General features: G+C 39.5%; 1 protein-coding gene across 1 annotated transcript in view; it reads right to left on the bottom strand.

The window, feature by feature from the left end:
* Positions 1-1,988: 1,988 nt before the first annotated feature.
* PSEN2 (presenilin 2) overlaps positions 1,989-17,002 on the bottom strand; it is a 354,458-nt gene continuing 339,444 nt past the window's right edge. The window contains exons 10-11 of the mRNA XM_069234995.1: positions 14,778-14,896; positions 1,989-5,710 (exon numbers count right to left, since the gene is read on the bottom strand). Of these exons, the coding sequence (XP_069091096.1) occupies positions 5,555-5,710; positions 14,778-14,896 (275 nt within the window). The 3' untranslated portion in view covers positions 1,989-5,554. The remainder of the gene's footprint in view (positions 5,711-14,777; positions 14,897-17,002) is intronic.

The following is a 17,002-nucleotide window of genomic DNA, read 5'->3' as shown; positions in this document are numbered from 1 at the left end:
GTTGACCCAAACATCGTTAGGAAACAGATTTAGACAGACATGTGCTTCACTGGCAATGTGAATATTGCACTTCTGATTCACAAAAGTGTAAGCTAAAGGGTGTGTCGGTGTCAAAGTCTTAACCTCAAACTTGAGTACCTGGCTGCAGAGAAGCCCGGTTTAACCACAAATTACCACTTTGGTGAGGAGCTCATTAAGACCGGGGCACACAAGTTAATAAATATGCTGCCCTTAGCAATACACAGTCTTTAATGCCTGGGTCATTTGCGAAAGGGGCATTTAGTTGGGCCAGGCTGAAGAAGCTGCTTTGGTGGCTGGGATGTCAATCAAAAGCCACTGTCTGTGTACAACTTTGGATGGTCAATGTTCAGCAAACCTACGAAGGTCAGTGGTTTCTAGATGCAAGGGAGGTGGGAACTAAGAAACATTCTATATAAACAGTAAATTTCGAAACAAAATTCTGTGGTGCCAGAAACAGTCCCAGGCTTCACAATCAAACTCATCTCTCCTTACTAATTTCTTAAATGAATACATTTTTTGTGAATCAGGTTTTTGGCAGACAGGAAAATTTTTGACAAAAAGAAAGTGGGTATGGCATAGACAGGCCCCATAACCCAAGTTTCATGAAAGCCTTCCGAGCAAAAGGGTAAGCAAGAAATTAGATCTATTATAAATCAACTATTTTTTTCCTTTTCAGTCCTCACATTTAGCTGGAGGTGCACAACTGAAAAACAGTGATCCTCCTCCATCTTTACCATCCAGGTGTGGAATAATCATAGGATCTTACCAAACACTTAGCTGACACCAGATGGAAGCTTGGGCATGGCATACAAAAAGATAAAACAGATTGTAAGAAACAGATCAAAATACTTGCAGACCTTCATTAATTAACCTGCACTACCTTAAATGCAATTGTTCTTTTGTCTTCTCAACAACCTTTCAAGTAAAACAAAGGTTCCCTTACAAAATGAGATGGATTATATGCTTCTGTTGACAATAGGAACAATCATAGGTTTTCCCTAGCTACTTCTTGCCCATTAACCATAGCTATTTTATTATCAAACCTTTTACCCATATGATTTCTGTTACCCCACGGATCCATAAAATAGTAAGTCATTCAAGCTCTGATGCCAAAAATCTGCAGTACTGCATCAGCAATCTTATAAAATAATAGTATTTGCTCTTAAGTACTGATGTCGTTATTGTGCAATCCAAAAATAACCATAAATGTGTTTAGCCTGGTGTCTTCACTAACTAAAATAACACTAAGGGTTCCATCTACTGAGTTACACCCTTTTTCAGCCAGAACTAGATGGTCAAACTTGACTTAAGAGAGGCAACACTCTCAATCCCTATTCTTGAAGCCAACCAGTCTTTGTGTTTACCAGGGCTTGGATATTATATCAGTTCAAAAGTAGCAGGGATTGGGAACGTGTAGTGGTCCTCTTTTGTTCTGTTCTGCATATTGAGGTTTCTCCAAGCTGATGAGGTAAAAATGGCCTTGTTTTCAGGCAGCTGGATTTACTCTTAGAATCTGGTTGGACAATATATTGATCATGTCAAAGTGCCCAACAGAACTGGAAGGGGATTTATCTTTAACAGTCTTGCTTTGTGAGGGCTTGAACTTTATTGTTGACTAAGAAAAGTTTATTATGGTACCTCTGTAGCATGATGAGTTTCTGGCCTTAGTAGTGGGCCTGACTGGGTATATTTTCAGACTTCCCTCAGACCACCTCAAAATCACACAGTTACACAGCCTCCAAGACAGTGGTATCGGAGTACTAAGGCAGCTCGCAAAAGTAACTGACTTGCTTCTTCTGTGGTCTTCCCATATTCCTAAGTCTCTGACTACATAGTATGCTCCAGCCCTTTAAGGCTTTTCACCTGCACAGTGGTGCCTAGTAGGGCCACAAGGGTCCCCTTTTCAATAAGGCAAAATAGAACCTGCTTTGACAGCTCCCCAAGGTGGACACAAAAAGAAAGTCATCTGTGGAAGAATTATTTTATTAAGTGATCAGATGCCAGAATAAATGCTGGGACCCTTAGCAGGGCCCAAAAGCCTGTGATCGGCTAAAAAAAAAAGATCAATTCATAGAAAATGACAGCAGTGCCTCTGCTCTTACTGTTATGCTAGTGAAAAGGATTAGGAGGAGCTTTGAGTCAAGCTAGTAAACATGATGGCAATATTATAAGCTTCATGTAAATGAAAGAAGGTGAAATGTGAGGATCCATTAATGAGCGCAAAGTGACAATGTGCGTGTGGTTGGTAAAAACAATTTTTAAACAAACGTATGGGGCTGGCAATCTTTCTTTGAACAGTTCATAAACCCATTCTCAACATTTTGCTGCGAGCAGTATCAGGTAAAGTGTGTGTTAGTGTTGCCAAGTTAGCTTGTAAATTACAATATACTTTTTCTGTTGAATAGACCCAGGCCGAATGAAAGCAACCACCGACTATTTAAACCATAAGTGCTTTATGTGGTCGAAAGGGATAAGGCTAAGGGCCAGATGCATCATGAATTCCAATAGCGATTACCAAATTGCGATTTTTTTGTGAATCACAATTAATTAATCGATATTGAAATGTATGAAACTCCAGCAGTTTCATATAGCGATTCGCATGGGCTCGCAAATGGACCTACCTCATTAATATTCATGAGGTAGGTCGCAATTTGCGAGCCATTGCGAACGGCTGGGATCAGCAGACCACCATGTCTGTGATTGCTTTTAAATAAAGAAATCTTTTTTTTTTTAAAGGCACTCCTTTTTCCTTAAAGGAAAACGGGATGCATTTAAAAAAGAAAAATGAAAAGTTTCCTTTTCATTTTTTAAGAGTAGGCATTGGTTCGTGGGGCCACTTCCTGCTCTTAAAAATTTTTTTGCATGCATCCACAAAGGGGAAGGGGTCCGTTGGGGACCCTTTCCCCTTTGCAAATGGGTTACCACCAATTTGAAATTGGTAGTAACATCGATTGTTTTGTGACCGCATTCACGGTCACAAAACAATCATACATACCGCTGCGATTCGGTATCAGTAAAGGATGCCCTTGACACGCCCCTCCCTAATACCAAATTGGTATGTAGTCACAAATTGGGCATGATACATACCAAAATGCATTTTTGCGATCACAAATGGCCTGTTGGACCGTTTGCAATCACAAAAATGTTTGACACATCTGGCCCAAAGTGCAAATTTAAAGACCTGTTGGAGATTTAGTGAAGAGTTTATTATTGAAACAGATATGAATCAGAAAGAATCCGTCCTTGTTGCTCCAAGGGCTTTTAGACCTAAATGATAAGATCTGCTCATGAGGGACAAGTGACCATAGGAGATGCAAAGACGTATTTGAGAACAGTGAATTGTCATGGAATGGATCCTATCATAGAAAGGCAGATAACAAAATCCTTCAAGACTGCATGTGTCTAGCTTAGTTTACTAGTACTGCACGAAAAACCTAGATAAAAGGTGATTTCATAGCACCCATCTATACCATGCCAAGTAATATGTGTTTTTGCCAGAGTGCTCACTGATTACTGTAGCAAATGGGCGGAAGGCACTCTTTTAGCCACTCATCACCTAGGAAATCATTAAATTGCTATGTTTAGAAATGCCTGATTTCCTTAAAGAACTCTGCATTTTGCATGTTAAAATTAGATTATGTGACCTGCCGAACAATGTTCAAGTGAAGCGAGCCAACAAACTGTATGAAAGAAACAACTGAACTTGTTCAACTGGGTGTTGTTGCAGTCAAAGAAGCACTAAGAGCATATTTTGTGGAACTATTACACCACATCTACAGAACAATGGAAGGACACCGTTTGAGATGGTATGAGGAAGGTCAGCAGCTAGTTCTGAATTTGATCTCAACTGGTCTAGATTGTGGGAGAAGCAAGTGAATATACATACAATAAAACAGAAGCAACTAATACATTACCTATGCACAACAGACAAAATGTAATGGGGAAACGGTGCTACTAAAAATAACTGGAGCTGAAGTCAAAGTTCCTGCAGGAAACAGTCTGAAAATGTAATGTGGTGTATTTACAGTGGGTGGAAATAGATAAAGGAAGTGTTTGTGCCTAGTCAGGCTTAGAGATTCAGCAATCCACTCTGAAAATGGGCAATGGTGGACTGGTCTAATATCAGTGAGAGTTGATGACAGCCTACACTACCTGCATTTGCCAAAGGTGAGACCTATTGATGCTACAGGATAATGACACAGAAATAATGATGGTAATTTGTCAGAAAATGTAGTAGCAGAACTTGGCGTGGAAGATAATGGTTCATCTCTACAAATACCAAAATTGGTAAGGTTCTTGCCCTACCTTAGTCCTCAGAAAGCTTTACTTATATAATGTGCAATCTGGAACAAAACCAGTTACAACAGATAACATCATAAAAATCTCAATTGCAGGACCCACATTCTGTTATGCCCTAACACCTATGCAACACTCAAACTCATACAACTATAATATTTTTCTAAAAATGATCTTCCACGACCAATATGCCTTGAATACAATCATTATTTACTAAAGTAATGCAGCAAATACTTGAATACCTGTAGTTCTGAGGGTGACATAAGTAACGTAGGAACATCAGCCATCCTCAAAACATACCCTGGAATTGACATATCTTGCTGGCGATACCAGCTTGAGGTCACATTTTGATGATATTCGAAGGAGTTCTGAATAAACCCATTCCTCTTTATATAAACTGTTGTAAACTCTGAAAATTGTATATAGTATTTGTTATCTTAACTTTTTGCATAATATATTTTGGGCCAAAAGAGCTCTCAATTTTATTTGCCTGCCACTCGATAGAGACAATTACAGTTTTCTTGGAAATGACTTTCAGTGTACAGTGCTCAAGGTGCTGTGTTCATGTAGAGTTAAGGTCCGGCTTGATGTTTTTACACAAAATGTAATAATAAATATTCAAGCAGCTGTACATGTTTTCATTTTTCTAAACATTATTTTTTGATGTTTTGCGAAAATCTTTAAAATTACATGTCAAGACCATCACATGTTCTCTGTAAAAAGTGATTCACTGATCTAGACCAGAGAGGACATTTTTCATCCTCAATCCTTTTTTTAACCAGGGAAGAAATTCTTCATGGTGATGTTGTAGGTCAGGGCAATCCAGCCGAAAAATTTAACTTAATACCTTTGGCACATAATTACATACATTGGTACCAGACATTGAATCCTTCCATTCATAAAAAACACCCTAATTTATGTTCTCCAAACGTTATCAAAGATAACCAGCAAGATGTTAACAAAGTGAGAAAAAAAATCAAACGCAGCAAGGAATTGACCTATGGGCTTTGTCACGTTTCAAACGTCCAACAAATGATGGGTTCTTGGGTGATGCAAAAATATAAAATATACTCGTAAAAGGCAAATCATTCTGATTTTGATGAATAGGTATCGCTTCATATTCTTCACTTGTTTTCAAAAATATATGCAAGGTATTGTAAAACTACACAACTTCAAACATTTTACGTGGTACTTGTCGCTCCACAGTTTTGCAATGAACTTTAAATTCTTCTTGACGTTAAATATATAACTGGTGAGCTGCAAGGGTGTCCATGAAAGGTTGCACAAGATAATCTGTTGAAAAGTAAAACACCAGCCCGAACGTGATAGAAATGGGGAGAGCAGGTAATGCTTTCTTGAAAACAGCCAGTAGCAAGAGAGTCAAACATAAGCCCTGCCAAAGAAAATGAGAAAAGGAAGAGTTTGTCAAATGCATACTAAATGTGGATATTTATTATCAGAGCATAAAAAGAAACAAATATGCAACTTTAAAATTTCCGCTTATGTGTTTACTAGATGGTAAACAGCTGTCAACAGAAGGACTTTTGAAATACTCTTGCAACAGGATCCCATGACATGGAAGTACAATGCTGCAAAATATGGCTCATATGGAACACTTTACTACTAAATGAAAATAATTCCATGCTTTGTACACTAAGTATACTTAATAGCACGTGTTCTAGAAGCTTCATGACCAAACTCTGATCAAAACTCCATCTCAAGAAAGTAACTAACCTAAACAAATGTATAAATACACACTTATATGCATAGTTGTTGCTAATTATGGAAAGCATGCTTGGCCAATAAATTGAATTCTGATCAAGTTCATAATGTAGCGATGGCTTACCTACAGTGTGTTCGAGCACTGATAAGCATATCACAGCTAGGACAGTAATAAATGGTGCATTTAAGAAAAAATATACTTCCCTATTTTGGTCCATGTGTTTCAGAATAGGCGAGGGAGTTATAGTTGCAGAAGCAGGTTAAGTAAGTAATGCAATTTATAGAATTCCGTTCTAAGCACACAGTCGCACACTAACGTTGAATTGTTAGGGCCCAAGTTCAAAAGTTGCACTTTCAGCATGAGCTCCTTTGAAAACAACAAACTGGCTAGAGGTTTCCTGTCCTCTTGTATTCTCAAACTGCGCAGACTCAGAAAAAGATCTAGTAACCTTTGCGGTGTTTCCTACTCCTAATCTGTAGATCCTCTTTCCTTTCACAATTTCTGGATACTCTGCTAAGTGGTGGTGGAATCACAAACAACCTCTTCAGGGCTGTGCATGGCTGATACAATGCCAGAATCATAACAGCAACGTGGCAACGTTTCCCATTGTGTGTTCTTGCCATCATCGGTTCCCTTGTGTGATGGTTTTAAATGAAGGCAGAGGGGTGGGGGGAAAGGGGTTGGTTAAATAGGAGATAGGTGAGAACAGATGAAACTCTATGGACTATGAGCCACAGCCATGAAATTTACTTCACCTCTGTTGGGTAGCTCGTACAGCAAAAGAGGTCAAGCAAAAGGTTGGTCTGAAAAACCTTAGTTTCAATGTGCAGTGCCTCTAAAAAGAGCACCTAGAACATAGGGTAGCACAAAATCGGTGGGGTACCGTCACAGCTGATCTGCTAATCTGCAGCTGTAGGAGATGATAAAGAATGCAACAAATCCCGCCTTTGCTCTGGTGCAATGTGCTTCAATATCTAAGTTCCTATATGTGGCATAGCAATGAGAGGTGGATCCAGCTAGATATAGTGGGCTTTCTTGCATCTCGTGCCCCCATAAGCGATGAAGAGCTGGTCACTGGAAGGCAGTCTGTTTACCATATCCAGACAGAATCTGAAACACATCAGGCAAAGAGGAGCACAGTCATGTAAAGAAAAATGGAAGGAATAGAACCACATATGGGTGAAATTCCAACACCACCACCAAAGTATATACAGTCATCTTTATTTTTGATAACTGAAAAACATAAAACAAATATGTATTCATAGCTGATTCATATGTGGCTTAGTACAGTGTCGGAAGATAGACTTATTAGTAACATCAAAGTAATACTGCTCACGTGACTGTGGGAAATCACAGATTTCAACACAGAAAAGGGGAGGAGAGAAACAAAGATAATATATTTTTTCAATACCACTTCCTGTTTGATATAACATTGATTACATATTTCCCATCACTGTTTCAATATTCGCTGAAGTTTATCAATAAAGTTGGGCAAGGACTCCTCATATCTTTCAATCAATGCAGTCCATCTATCCAGCCCTCTGCAAAGCAAACCCATGCATGTGATACGTGTACATCATACAGCCATAACTATGTAGGTAGACAAGATTATTCTTCTGAAACTGACTCCTATAGGGTTCTAGCGCCAAGTGATCTAATTGCATGAATATGCAAAATTGTACAGTACAAATTACAAAAATATAATAAAAAAAATCTAAATGATAGTATTTATGCTGTTTTTTAAAAAAATGCCAACAAATTGAACAATGAAAAGTTTGTCAGTCATGACAGAATATGCATTTTAAGGCCTCATTGCTGAAGATCTTGATAGAGACGGCGCGCCTGCAATATTTTGTTTTTAAAACAGAAAAGGGCAGACATACTCTTCCATAAATTGTAACTGAATATGGTGCAAAAATTCCTGTTCTTGTATTGTATGGTCTTAAATGTTCCAATATGTGGGTAAAGTAACAGGTGAATAATATTGCGAGGAGACCGTACAGAGTTCACCTATGTTGTAGGCAAAGGCAATAGAGAGAAGTGATAAAATTTGGGTATCTGAGAATTTATTGACTGAGGGCAGGGGCAGATTATTCGTCACTGGTATAGCCTTCAAAATGAGCATGTGGGCACTTTTAAAAAGTTTAATATACAATGAGCTTCCTGCTGACACATGTGATTTTGAGTATTGCAGTAAACTGACAAATCATACTGTTATTTCCTTGAACATTACTCACCAGGACGTCACTGCTAATGAAATGTGCTTGCAATTAAAAAAGTGGCTGAATAACAACAGAGGGTTATACAGCTTTGAGAATGATCTTATTCACTGTAATTTAACTGGTACAAAATTTTAAAAAATCTAACTTAAAGTAGCACCTCAGTGATATTGGTTGTATGTTGTAGTTCAGTGCAAGCAAAGGTTCATGCAACTTTATCACATAAATGAATAAATATATAAATAATAACTACTCACACCTAGAGGAGATTGAATGATTCCACTGAAATACAGTTGTGAATAAAATTATCTCAGATGTTCCGCCATCCAAGCAGTACCTTTGAGTAAGTAAGTCTGTGGATAGACTCAAACCAGAAAGTCCTGCTGAACTGGTCAGGCAAAATGGCCCTCACAGCGAACCTGACTATCCAGATAATATTGCTTCTTAAACATATGGAGGGATGCTCATGTAGCTATTTGGAAAATTGCTAGGACGGGTACTCTGTGTGTTAAGATAGTGGTAGCAGGTTTGGCCCTGGTAAAATGAGAAAACAGTCTTTCCTGAAACTACTTTTTACCCAGTGCATAGCAGATCTCAATTCAGAGCATGATCCAGCAAAAGATGGCTCTCTTCTGCACAGCCTTGCCATTTTTTAATCCAGAGTACTCCACAAAGAGCTGATCATCCACATATGTTCTTTGGTGCAATCTATATATAAGCTCAGCATTCTCTTGGGGTCAAACCGGTGCAGCCACTCCTCCTCTTTAGAGGGGTGAGAAGGAGCACAGAACGCCAGCAAGGTGATGTTTTGACTGATGAGGAACAGCATCACCAATTCACAAAAGAAAAAGATGTGCAAAATCTGGTTGTCTGGGAAGAAAGTGATGAGCAGTGGTTTGATACAAAGAGCCAGAAGCTCATGTACATGCTGTGCTGAAGTTACAGCAACGAGAAACAGTGCCTTGAGGGTGAGTAGCTGCAAGGAACAGATGTGAAGCAGCTCAAATGGAGTGCACATCAGAAATGTGAGGACCAAGTTAAGGTTTCACTGTGGCATGACAGAGAGAGAAGGAATATACAAGTGTTGTAAACCTTTCAAAAAGTGCATAACAACTGGAGACAAATGAAGAGGGCTGATCTATCAACTGCAAAAACTCTGAAAAAAGCCATAAAGTACCCTTTAACTGTGCCGAGCAATTGAGTCATTCTGGAGAGCAGTGGACGCAGAGCAGGATCAAAAAAGAGACTCTATTCAGTTTAGTAGTCTTTAACGTAAGTAATCTTTACAAATGCTCACTAATGTACCTTTTTGCTCACCCTCAGTGGTGGACCATAATACAATATACTTTTTATTTTTTTAGATAACCATACTTGATTAAAGATTTTTTAACAAGATACAAGCTCAAATTAAAACGTAAATTTCAGTGAAGCAAATTATAACTGTTATGGAATGTTTCCATTGAAAAACATAAAAGAATAAATTAAGTTGATATCAACAGGGACAAGAATCAACTTCTCAGCAACCCCCTTAATGAAGTGTACATATAGATGTGCATAAAAGGAATCTTTCTTTTTTTGCTATTGAAACTAGCTTCACCACCTACATCGCCTTAAGAGAATGCTGTTACTAAATCTGGGTGAGAAGACATCCACTAATATAAATATAGAATTCTAAGGGCACTTAGTATTGTTGCCTCTAAGCAAACAAAATGTTCCTGACCACTAATAAATAAATGAATAACTGGGATATCAGGAGTAACAGCAACCTAGAGCGATTCTAAACAACAGAAATTAAGGGTGTACTGGTGCACTGTTTTCTAAGGAGAAGAAATTATTATATAACTAGTATACCCTGAGCAGGGAATGCCTGTGGAAGCGTTTTTTCAAGATTTCTAGGATACATGTAGAGTCAAATTTAGCCCCACACCATCTCCAAGCACTTCAAGAAGAAATGATCTCCTCCTGAAGCAGATCAAGAATGAATGCGAGGGCATGGGGTTAATAGCTGGGAAAATGCAAGGATTTGCTTCCTTAAAGAAGGCATGACTCTGTAAAGATCCATGAATGAATGCCATGTTGAAATGTCCAGCAATTACAGAAGCCGATTTTTCTACAGCTGATCTCCGTGGTTAACCCAGCATACTAAAGAAATCTTAAGCTGGGGAGCTTGGAAGGGATGCCACTCCCTGCTATGAGAACAAGCAGCCAGGTGAAAGCAGAGTTAGCATTAAAACATGCTCTGACGCATCTGGCGAGATGGGGAAGTGACAGAACCTTCCAGAGCACAGGTTTGTATTGGTGGGGTGGAGATAACCCTCTCCTCTACAAATGTTGAGCAAGCAGATTCTCCTGAGAAAGTACAATTTATACTAGGCCTTAGGAGACCTACCACACTAAGCAAAAGGGAACAATAATAAGGCAACTGGTGTCAGAGGTGAAGGGTGCAACAGCACCGACTAAAGAGGCAGGGGAAAGGTCAGGAGTGCTAAACAGAAGGTAAGTAACGACTTACCAACTTCTGACCTATGGGCAGAGTCATACTGTCTCTGATTAGCTTCTCCCCCAGAGTAATGATAGTAAAGAATGCATCACTTCTTACCCTGGGAGAAAATTTAAAAAGGGAGAGGAGGTCACAATGTAATGCACACTGAAGAAGTGTATTACTGTAATTTAATCACATATGCACCTAACTAATGCTCTGTTACAATCACCTATCTAGGACAAACACGTTCACGAGTAAAAGTGAGTCCGAAGGAGAATGTCGGACCTGGGCATAAGTCGATGATCATAATATTGATTTCAAAGGAGAGGGAGTATCTGAAGCTTGGTAGCAGACAGGTAGTTGTGCCAGGATACTGTAATAGAATGCAACCAGAAACAAATGAAAAGCTTGTAGGGTGCAAATAAGAATTAAATACAAAGGAGAAGGTAATAAAAGTGGTATATATGGGGTAGGGTTCCTCGTAATCAGACTCAAGGTACCCTGCAGGAGAGGAAAAGACACAGAATTGCCAGAGGAAAGTTGCAACAAAGTAGGTTCAATTTTAAAGATGATCGGTTAGCCACTAAAGAGCATTATATGACATAAGAAGAGATCAAAAAGTGTTAATGAGTAAAGCATCTGGGTTGTATGGAAAATATGTAAGAAAACCATTTGAAGGAGAAAATAAGGAAGAAATAGTCAAGTGGAGCAGAAATAATGCATTGCAGAGAAAAGCATGACTAGAAAGGGGAAAAGTATAAGAGTACTGAAATTCACATAAATATTGCCTGTGGATGTGTTAAGTACTTTTTCTAGCTGTACTCAGTAAACTATTAAAAAAGAAGCAAAGAAAGGAGAGTCTAGGATGGGGAAGGGATGTGAAACAAAAGGCTTGTAAGGGGTGTAAATGCTTTATCAAACAAAAAAACAACAGAAGTGATAGTTTAAATGAGCAGGATATCAGCAGAAGAAGGGAACTGTTGCAGCCTGAATGCTTCGGACTTGACTTCTTCAACAATTGGGTCAGCAAGAAGAAGGGGTGATTCCTTTTTATTATTCATAGTGCCGCCCTATGCCTAGAAATCACAGGACAACTGGTGCCTTCAAGATACAACCCCAATTCAGGAGGTTAAAACCACCTCCTTCACAGGAATAGTGACATGCCAGGAAGATTTCTCTAAAAGACCTTGGTGGATAGAGGATTCCGGAGAAAGATAGAAACTCCAGCTGAATGGAAAGAATGGAATAAAACATGCTTAGGTTGAAGAACACAACAAAAGGGAACTTAAATGTGTTGCAGTGCGCAGACGTTCTCTTCGAACTGGCTTTTATATGCTACAAACAAGACGAAATCCCAGAATCCTAACTACCTCCAAAAACTCTAGATTTGCTTCCATCATGGATTGGGCAAAAGATGGTGACTTCCTATTCTTACCTCCTGTAAAATCATTCTGGGAAGCAGAGATACCACGACTGCTATTTGCAAAGGCCCTAAACAAGACTCCACAACTCTAAGCATGGTATGTCACAGCCAAAAAGGATTCTGCATAGGATCCCCTGTAACAGAAAAGAACTCCCATATCAGGTAACGGGAGCCACCAGAAAGAGGACATTCTGTTGCTGCCCTGCCAGAAACCGTCCATTCTCGTCTTAGTAATTGCTTGTGCTGCTGTTCCCCAGCACCTTTCCTGGCAGTGTGGCATGCAACACAAAAATGAAATGGAGTTAACAAAAGCAGAAAAATAAAAAAAGTGCATATCACAGAGTAAGAATGAGGAAGATGAAAGATGTAGAGGGATGAAAAAAGATCTCATTTGAATGCCAATCATGGATCACTAATCAAAGGTAGTGGCTTGGACTATCCTTTTTTACCCTTATCACACTCACTTGGCTACCTTTTTCTCACACACATGGATCACCTCGCACTTTAATGTCAAACTGGCCGATTCGGTTTTGGGTTGGCGGTAGAGAAAAGCAAGTGGATGAAAGGCACAATGTGGAACGCGAGGGAGAAAAGCAAGCGAGAGAGCAAAGGTGAGCTTGTATGAGAAAGCAATGCATAGGGGACAAAAAGACAAGGGTGAGCGCATTACGAAGGCAGTCAGGAGAGAACTAGAGTAAAAGAGATCAACAAGAAGCACAGTGGAAGAGAAGCACACTAGTAAGAAAACTGGAAAACACATGCATTCTCTTAGAGTGCTTACGATAAAGGTGTTCACTAAAAGTGAGCAGTGGAAGACAAACAGACGCAACATGGACAATATAGGCCATTGAATAAGAAAGAAGCAAATGAAAGTTGCAGTAAGACCAAGTAATGGTAAGCAATGAACAGGCTGCAAGCCCTTGTATATTCTTGATAAGTCCACAGTATGTCTTTAGCAACAAGCCAGTAGTGCTGTCCGGTACACTCTACGACAAAAATGTGGACACTATACCATGCAGCAGCTGTGATCAAATGTTTGCTGGAATGGACTGATAGCTGCCTAGACCACTAACAATTTGTTGCCAAATACCTTGTACTAAAAAGTGTAATGGCTCATTTATCCCTATGAGCAGTGGGTTACCCTGCATGCACAGGCTCCATATAGGTGGTGAAGATGCACAGGCCACTGCAGCAGGATAATCCGGGATTGTGAGGTCATGGTATAGCTGAGAGCTGAGTGGGACCATGGACACAGGACTAGACTGGACTGAATCGCATTAGGCACCCGACAATGAGAAGCTGGTGCAAGGAGTGTAGGATGGACCAGGATGCACTGACTGAAGCACACCAGTGTGGGCGTTCTTTATGCCTACTTCTTTTACCATCGATCAATTGTGGGGGGTGGCTGGAGGCAAGGCTGTGTGACTGTACTCTCAGAAATGAAAAGAACATAAGTAAACTGCGGATGCACTGGGAGGTCTGAACTCCGCTATCTGCTCCAATAATGGAGAAGAACTAGGCCATGAGTGAAACGTAACTGTGGAAACTGCAGTGTTGTAAGAAGTTGTAATATCCGACATGGCAGCAGCTGATAAAAGCTTTGGTACAGCCAATAGGTATCGCCTATGTAACTTGTTGGTTTTGCAGCATGGTTACATTTTTTAAATCCAAAAAAGAACCTTTAACGCGTCCACCCAAGTCATTTTGTTGTGCCGCTCAGCACAAAACTGCACACCTAGAGAAGTGGACACTTTTTCCCCATTTTTAGTTATCGATTCAAGTTAGATCTGTAGTCAAAAATGTAAAGAAAATGCGCAGAAGTGTTTTGTTTTCAGCTGAAGCAGGACAGAATGGAAGCAAACTGGTGTGTGTGTGTGTGTGTGTGTCGGGGTGGGGGGAATACAGCGAAGGCACTAGGGCTTTGGGAGGGCTACGACCAGGGATGGGGATTATAAGGCAGGACTGGGATTGATGGTAAAGCAAAATGGGGAAGGGAGAGACAGAGAAGCAATATTATTGTGAGAGAGCACCACAGAAGGCAAGGGTGGGGGAGCCCACAAGTGGGGAGAAAGAGCAACATGGACCATAGGAAATGAGAGGTACACAAGGGAGACAACAAAAACACAGGCACCGTCATGAAGCTCTTAACATTAAAGAAAAAAAGAAGTGCTTGAAAAGCAAGCAGTGGATGTAGAGATGCTATCCAATCAAAGCAATAATAAAAAGAGGCAATGTTCCACGTGATGGACAAACACAAGATTGACAAGCTGGGATTCGAATCTGGAAGCTGGCAAATGAGAGTAACAAGAAAAGCTAACCAATAGCATGCAATGGGAGAGCTCCAAGACCCTCTATGTTCTTGGTAAAACACAATATGCCTCTCAACAGGCAGTGCATGTGCTGTCTAGCAGACTCGACGTAAAAAGGTGAGGAATGCCATAAACTTTAAGAGCAAGGTCACACCCAATTTTAACATTGCTTTCTTCACATATATGCCATTTCCTTTCCACCTTGCACATGTCTACATTCTTTTCAATGAAAATCCAATGTAGCATTTATTTGATCTTGCAAAACTCACCCCCTAAAAACTAAATGTTACACAATTTGACTTACGATGAGGATTGCTACAAAGCAAGCCAGTGTAGTGTTCCAGTCTCCATTACCAGTTGCAGCTGCTTTTCCTACCAGCACACTGTAAAATATAAAGTCTCCAAGTCCAAGTTTGACACCTCCTGTTGCAAAAAGAAACATAAAAAAGGCATGATTTACAAAGGTTTTTCGGGGATTTCAGAACGTTATTACCACCGAATGTTAAACCTGTTTCAAAAGATAGCCTTCTGGCTACATCCTACGACTTAAACTGAAAATGTCTGCACATTTTTAATCTTTTCACTGCCCATGACTGCATCTTTCTGTATCCGACACCCTTGTAAATGTTTGCACTGAATTTGTTCAGACTTGGCAGAAGCACTACCTTTAATGTTTGTGCCTTGTGCCTATGATCCATATATACTTGGTAAAGGCTTACTTGTTAGACATTTTTTAAATATATATTTATATATCTTTTATCTATAGCTATCTCTCTCTATGTATATAGTTTTATATATATATATATATATATATATATATATATATATATATATATATATATATATATATATATATATACACACAGATATATATATATATACATACATACATATACACGTATATATATAATAATAATTCCACAACGCTCGTACAGGATCCTGCTCCTATGAGGCGTGGAGTGTATAACCAAACGAGCACATTGGCGACTTACATCATTGTCCAAATCCTCAATAAAATGCTCACTCAGGCGTCTGAGCAGATCACATAGATTTATTCACCTTCCATGATGCATTTCGGCCGATTAACGGCCTTGTTCACACAATCACCGTGTTGTGAAAAGAAAATAAATAAGCTTTGTGGTATACCAAAAAGTGAGAAAGGACTCCCCACTCAGTCCTTTCTCATACATACATGATAACGGGTGCCATCTTGGTATGTCTCAAGTTTCCTATAGTAAATCTATATTTTTTAAAATATTTTTTTAATTTTTTTTTATATCTACGGCATGTTTCTTGATTATATTACACTACACATCAACATCTCAACTCACAATTTCATCCTTATCAAATATTTCCTTCTAATCACATTTACTGCATATTTCTTCTGTTGAATCCATTTCTACAGCATGTTTCTTTCTTACAACTCACTATAAATCAACATATTAATTCGCCATTTCATTCTTTTCTACTAGTCTCTTCAAAATCTATCCAATATATTGCTAGTCACATTACCGCATTTTATCACATTCTCTTGTCACCCAGCGAGGATGTCCCTCTTCCTTCATAGTTGTACTGATATATGGAAAATGTCACTTACCCAGTGTACATCTGTTCGTGGCATTAGTCGCTGCAGATTCACATGCTGTGCACATCCCGCCATCTGGTGTTGGGCTCGGAGTGTTACAAGTTGTTTTTCTTCGAAGAAGTCTTTTCGAGTCACGAGACCGAGGGACTCCTCCCATTTCGACTCCATTGCGCATGGGCGTCGACTCCATCTTAGATTGTTTTCCCCGCAGAGGGTGAGGTAGGAGTTGTGTATGCTAGTAATAGTGCCCATGCAATGGAGTGAATGCGTATGTACATAATGAAGTTTCAAGTAATATATTTACAAATGTACAAATGTTTAAGATCTACTTCTAAACGGCTACAGGCTGCCTGGGAGGCGGGTGGGCGCATGTGAATCTGCAGCGACTAATGCCACGAACAGATGTACACTGGGTAAGTGACATTTTCCGTTCAATGGCATGTGTAGCTGCATATACACATGCTGTGCATAGAGTAATAAGCAGCTATCTCCCCAAAAAGCGGTGGTTCAGCCTGTAGGAGTTGAAGTAGTTTGAAATAATGTTCTTAGTACAGCTTGACCTACTGTTGCCTGTTGTGCAGTTAACACATCTACACAGTAGTGCTTGGTAAATGTATGAGGCGTAGACCATGTTGCTGCCTTACATATTTCGTTCATTGGAATATTTCCCAGAAAGGCCATGGTAGCACCTTTCTTTCTGGTTGAGTGTGCCTTTGGTGTAATAGGCAGTTCTCTTTTAGCTTTAAGATAGCAGGTTTGAATGCACTTAACTATCCATCTAGCAATGCCTTGTTTTGAAATAGGATTTCCTGTATGAGGTTTTTGAAAGGCGATAAATAGTTGTTTTGTCTTTCGAATTAGTTTTGTTCTGTCAATGTAGTACATTAGTGCTCTTTTGATGTCTAATGTATGTAGTGCTCTTTCAGCTACAGAATCTGGCTGTG

This window comes from Pleurodeles waltl, chromosome 5 (genome assembly GCF_031143425.1).
Source record: "Pleurodeles waltl isolate 20211129_DDA chromosome 5, aPleWal1.hap1.20221129, whole genome shotgun sequence".
In the NCBI taxonomy this organism is placed as follows: Eukaryota; Metazoa; Chordata; class Amphibia; order Caudata; family Salamandridae; genus Pleurodeles; species Pleurodeles waltl.
This window is presented reverse-complemented; position numbering and strand designations above follow the sequence as displayed.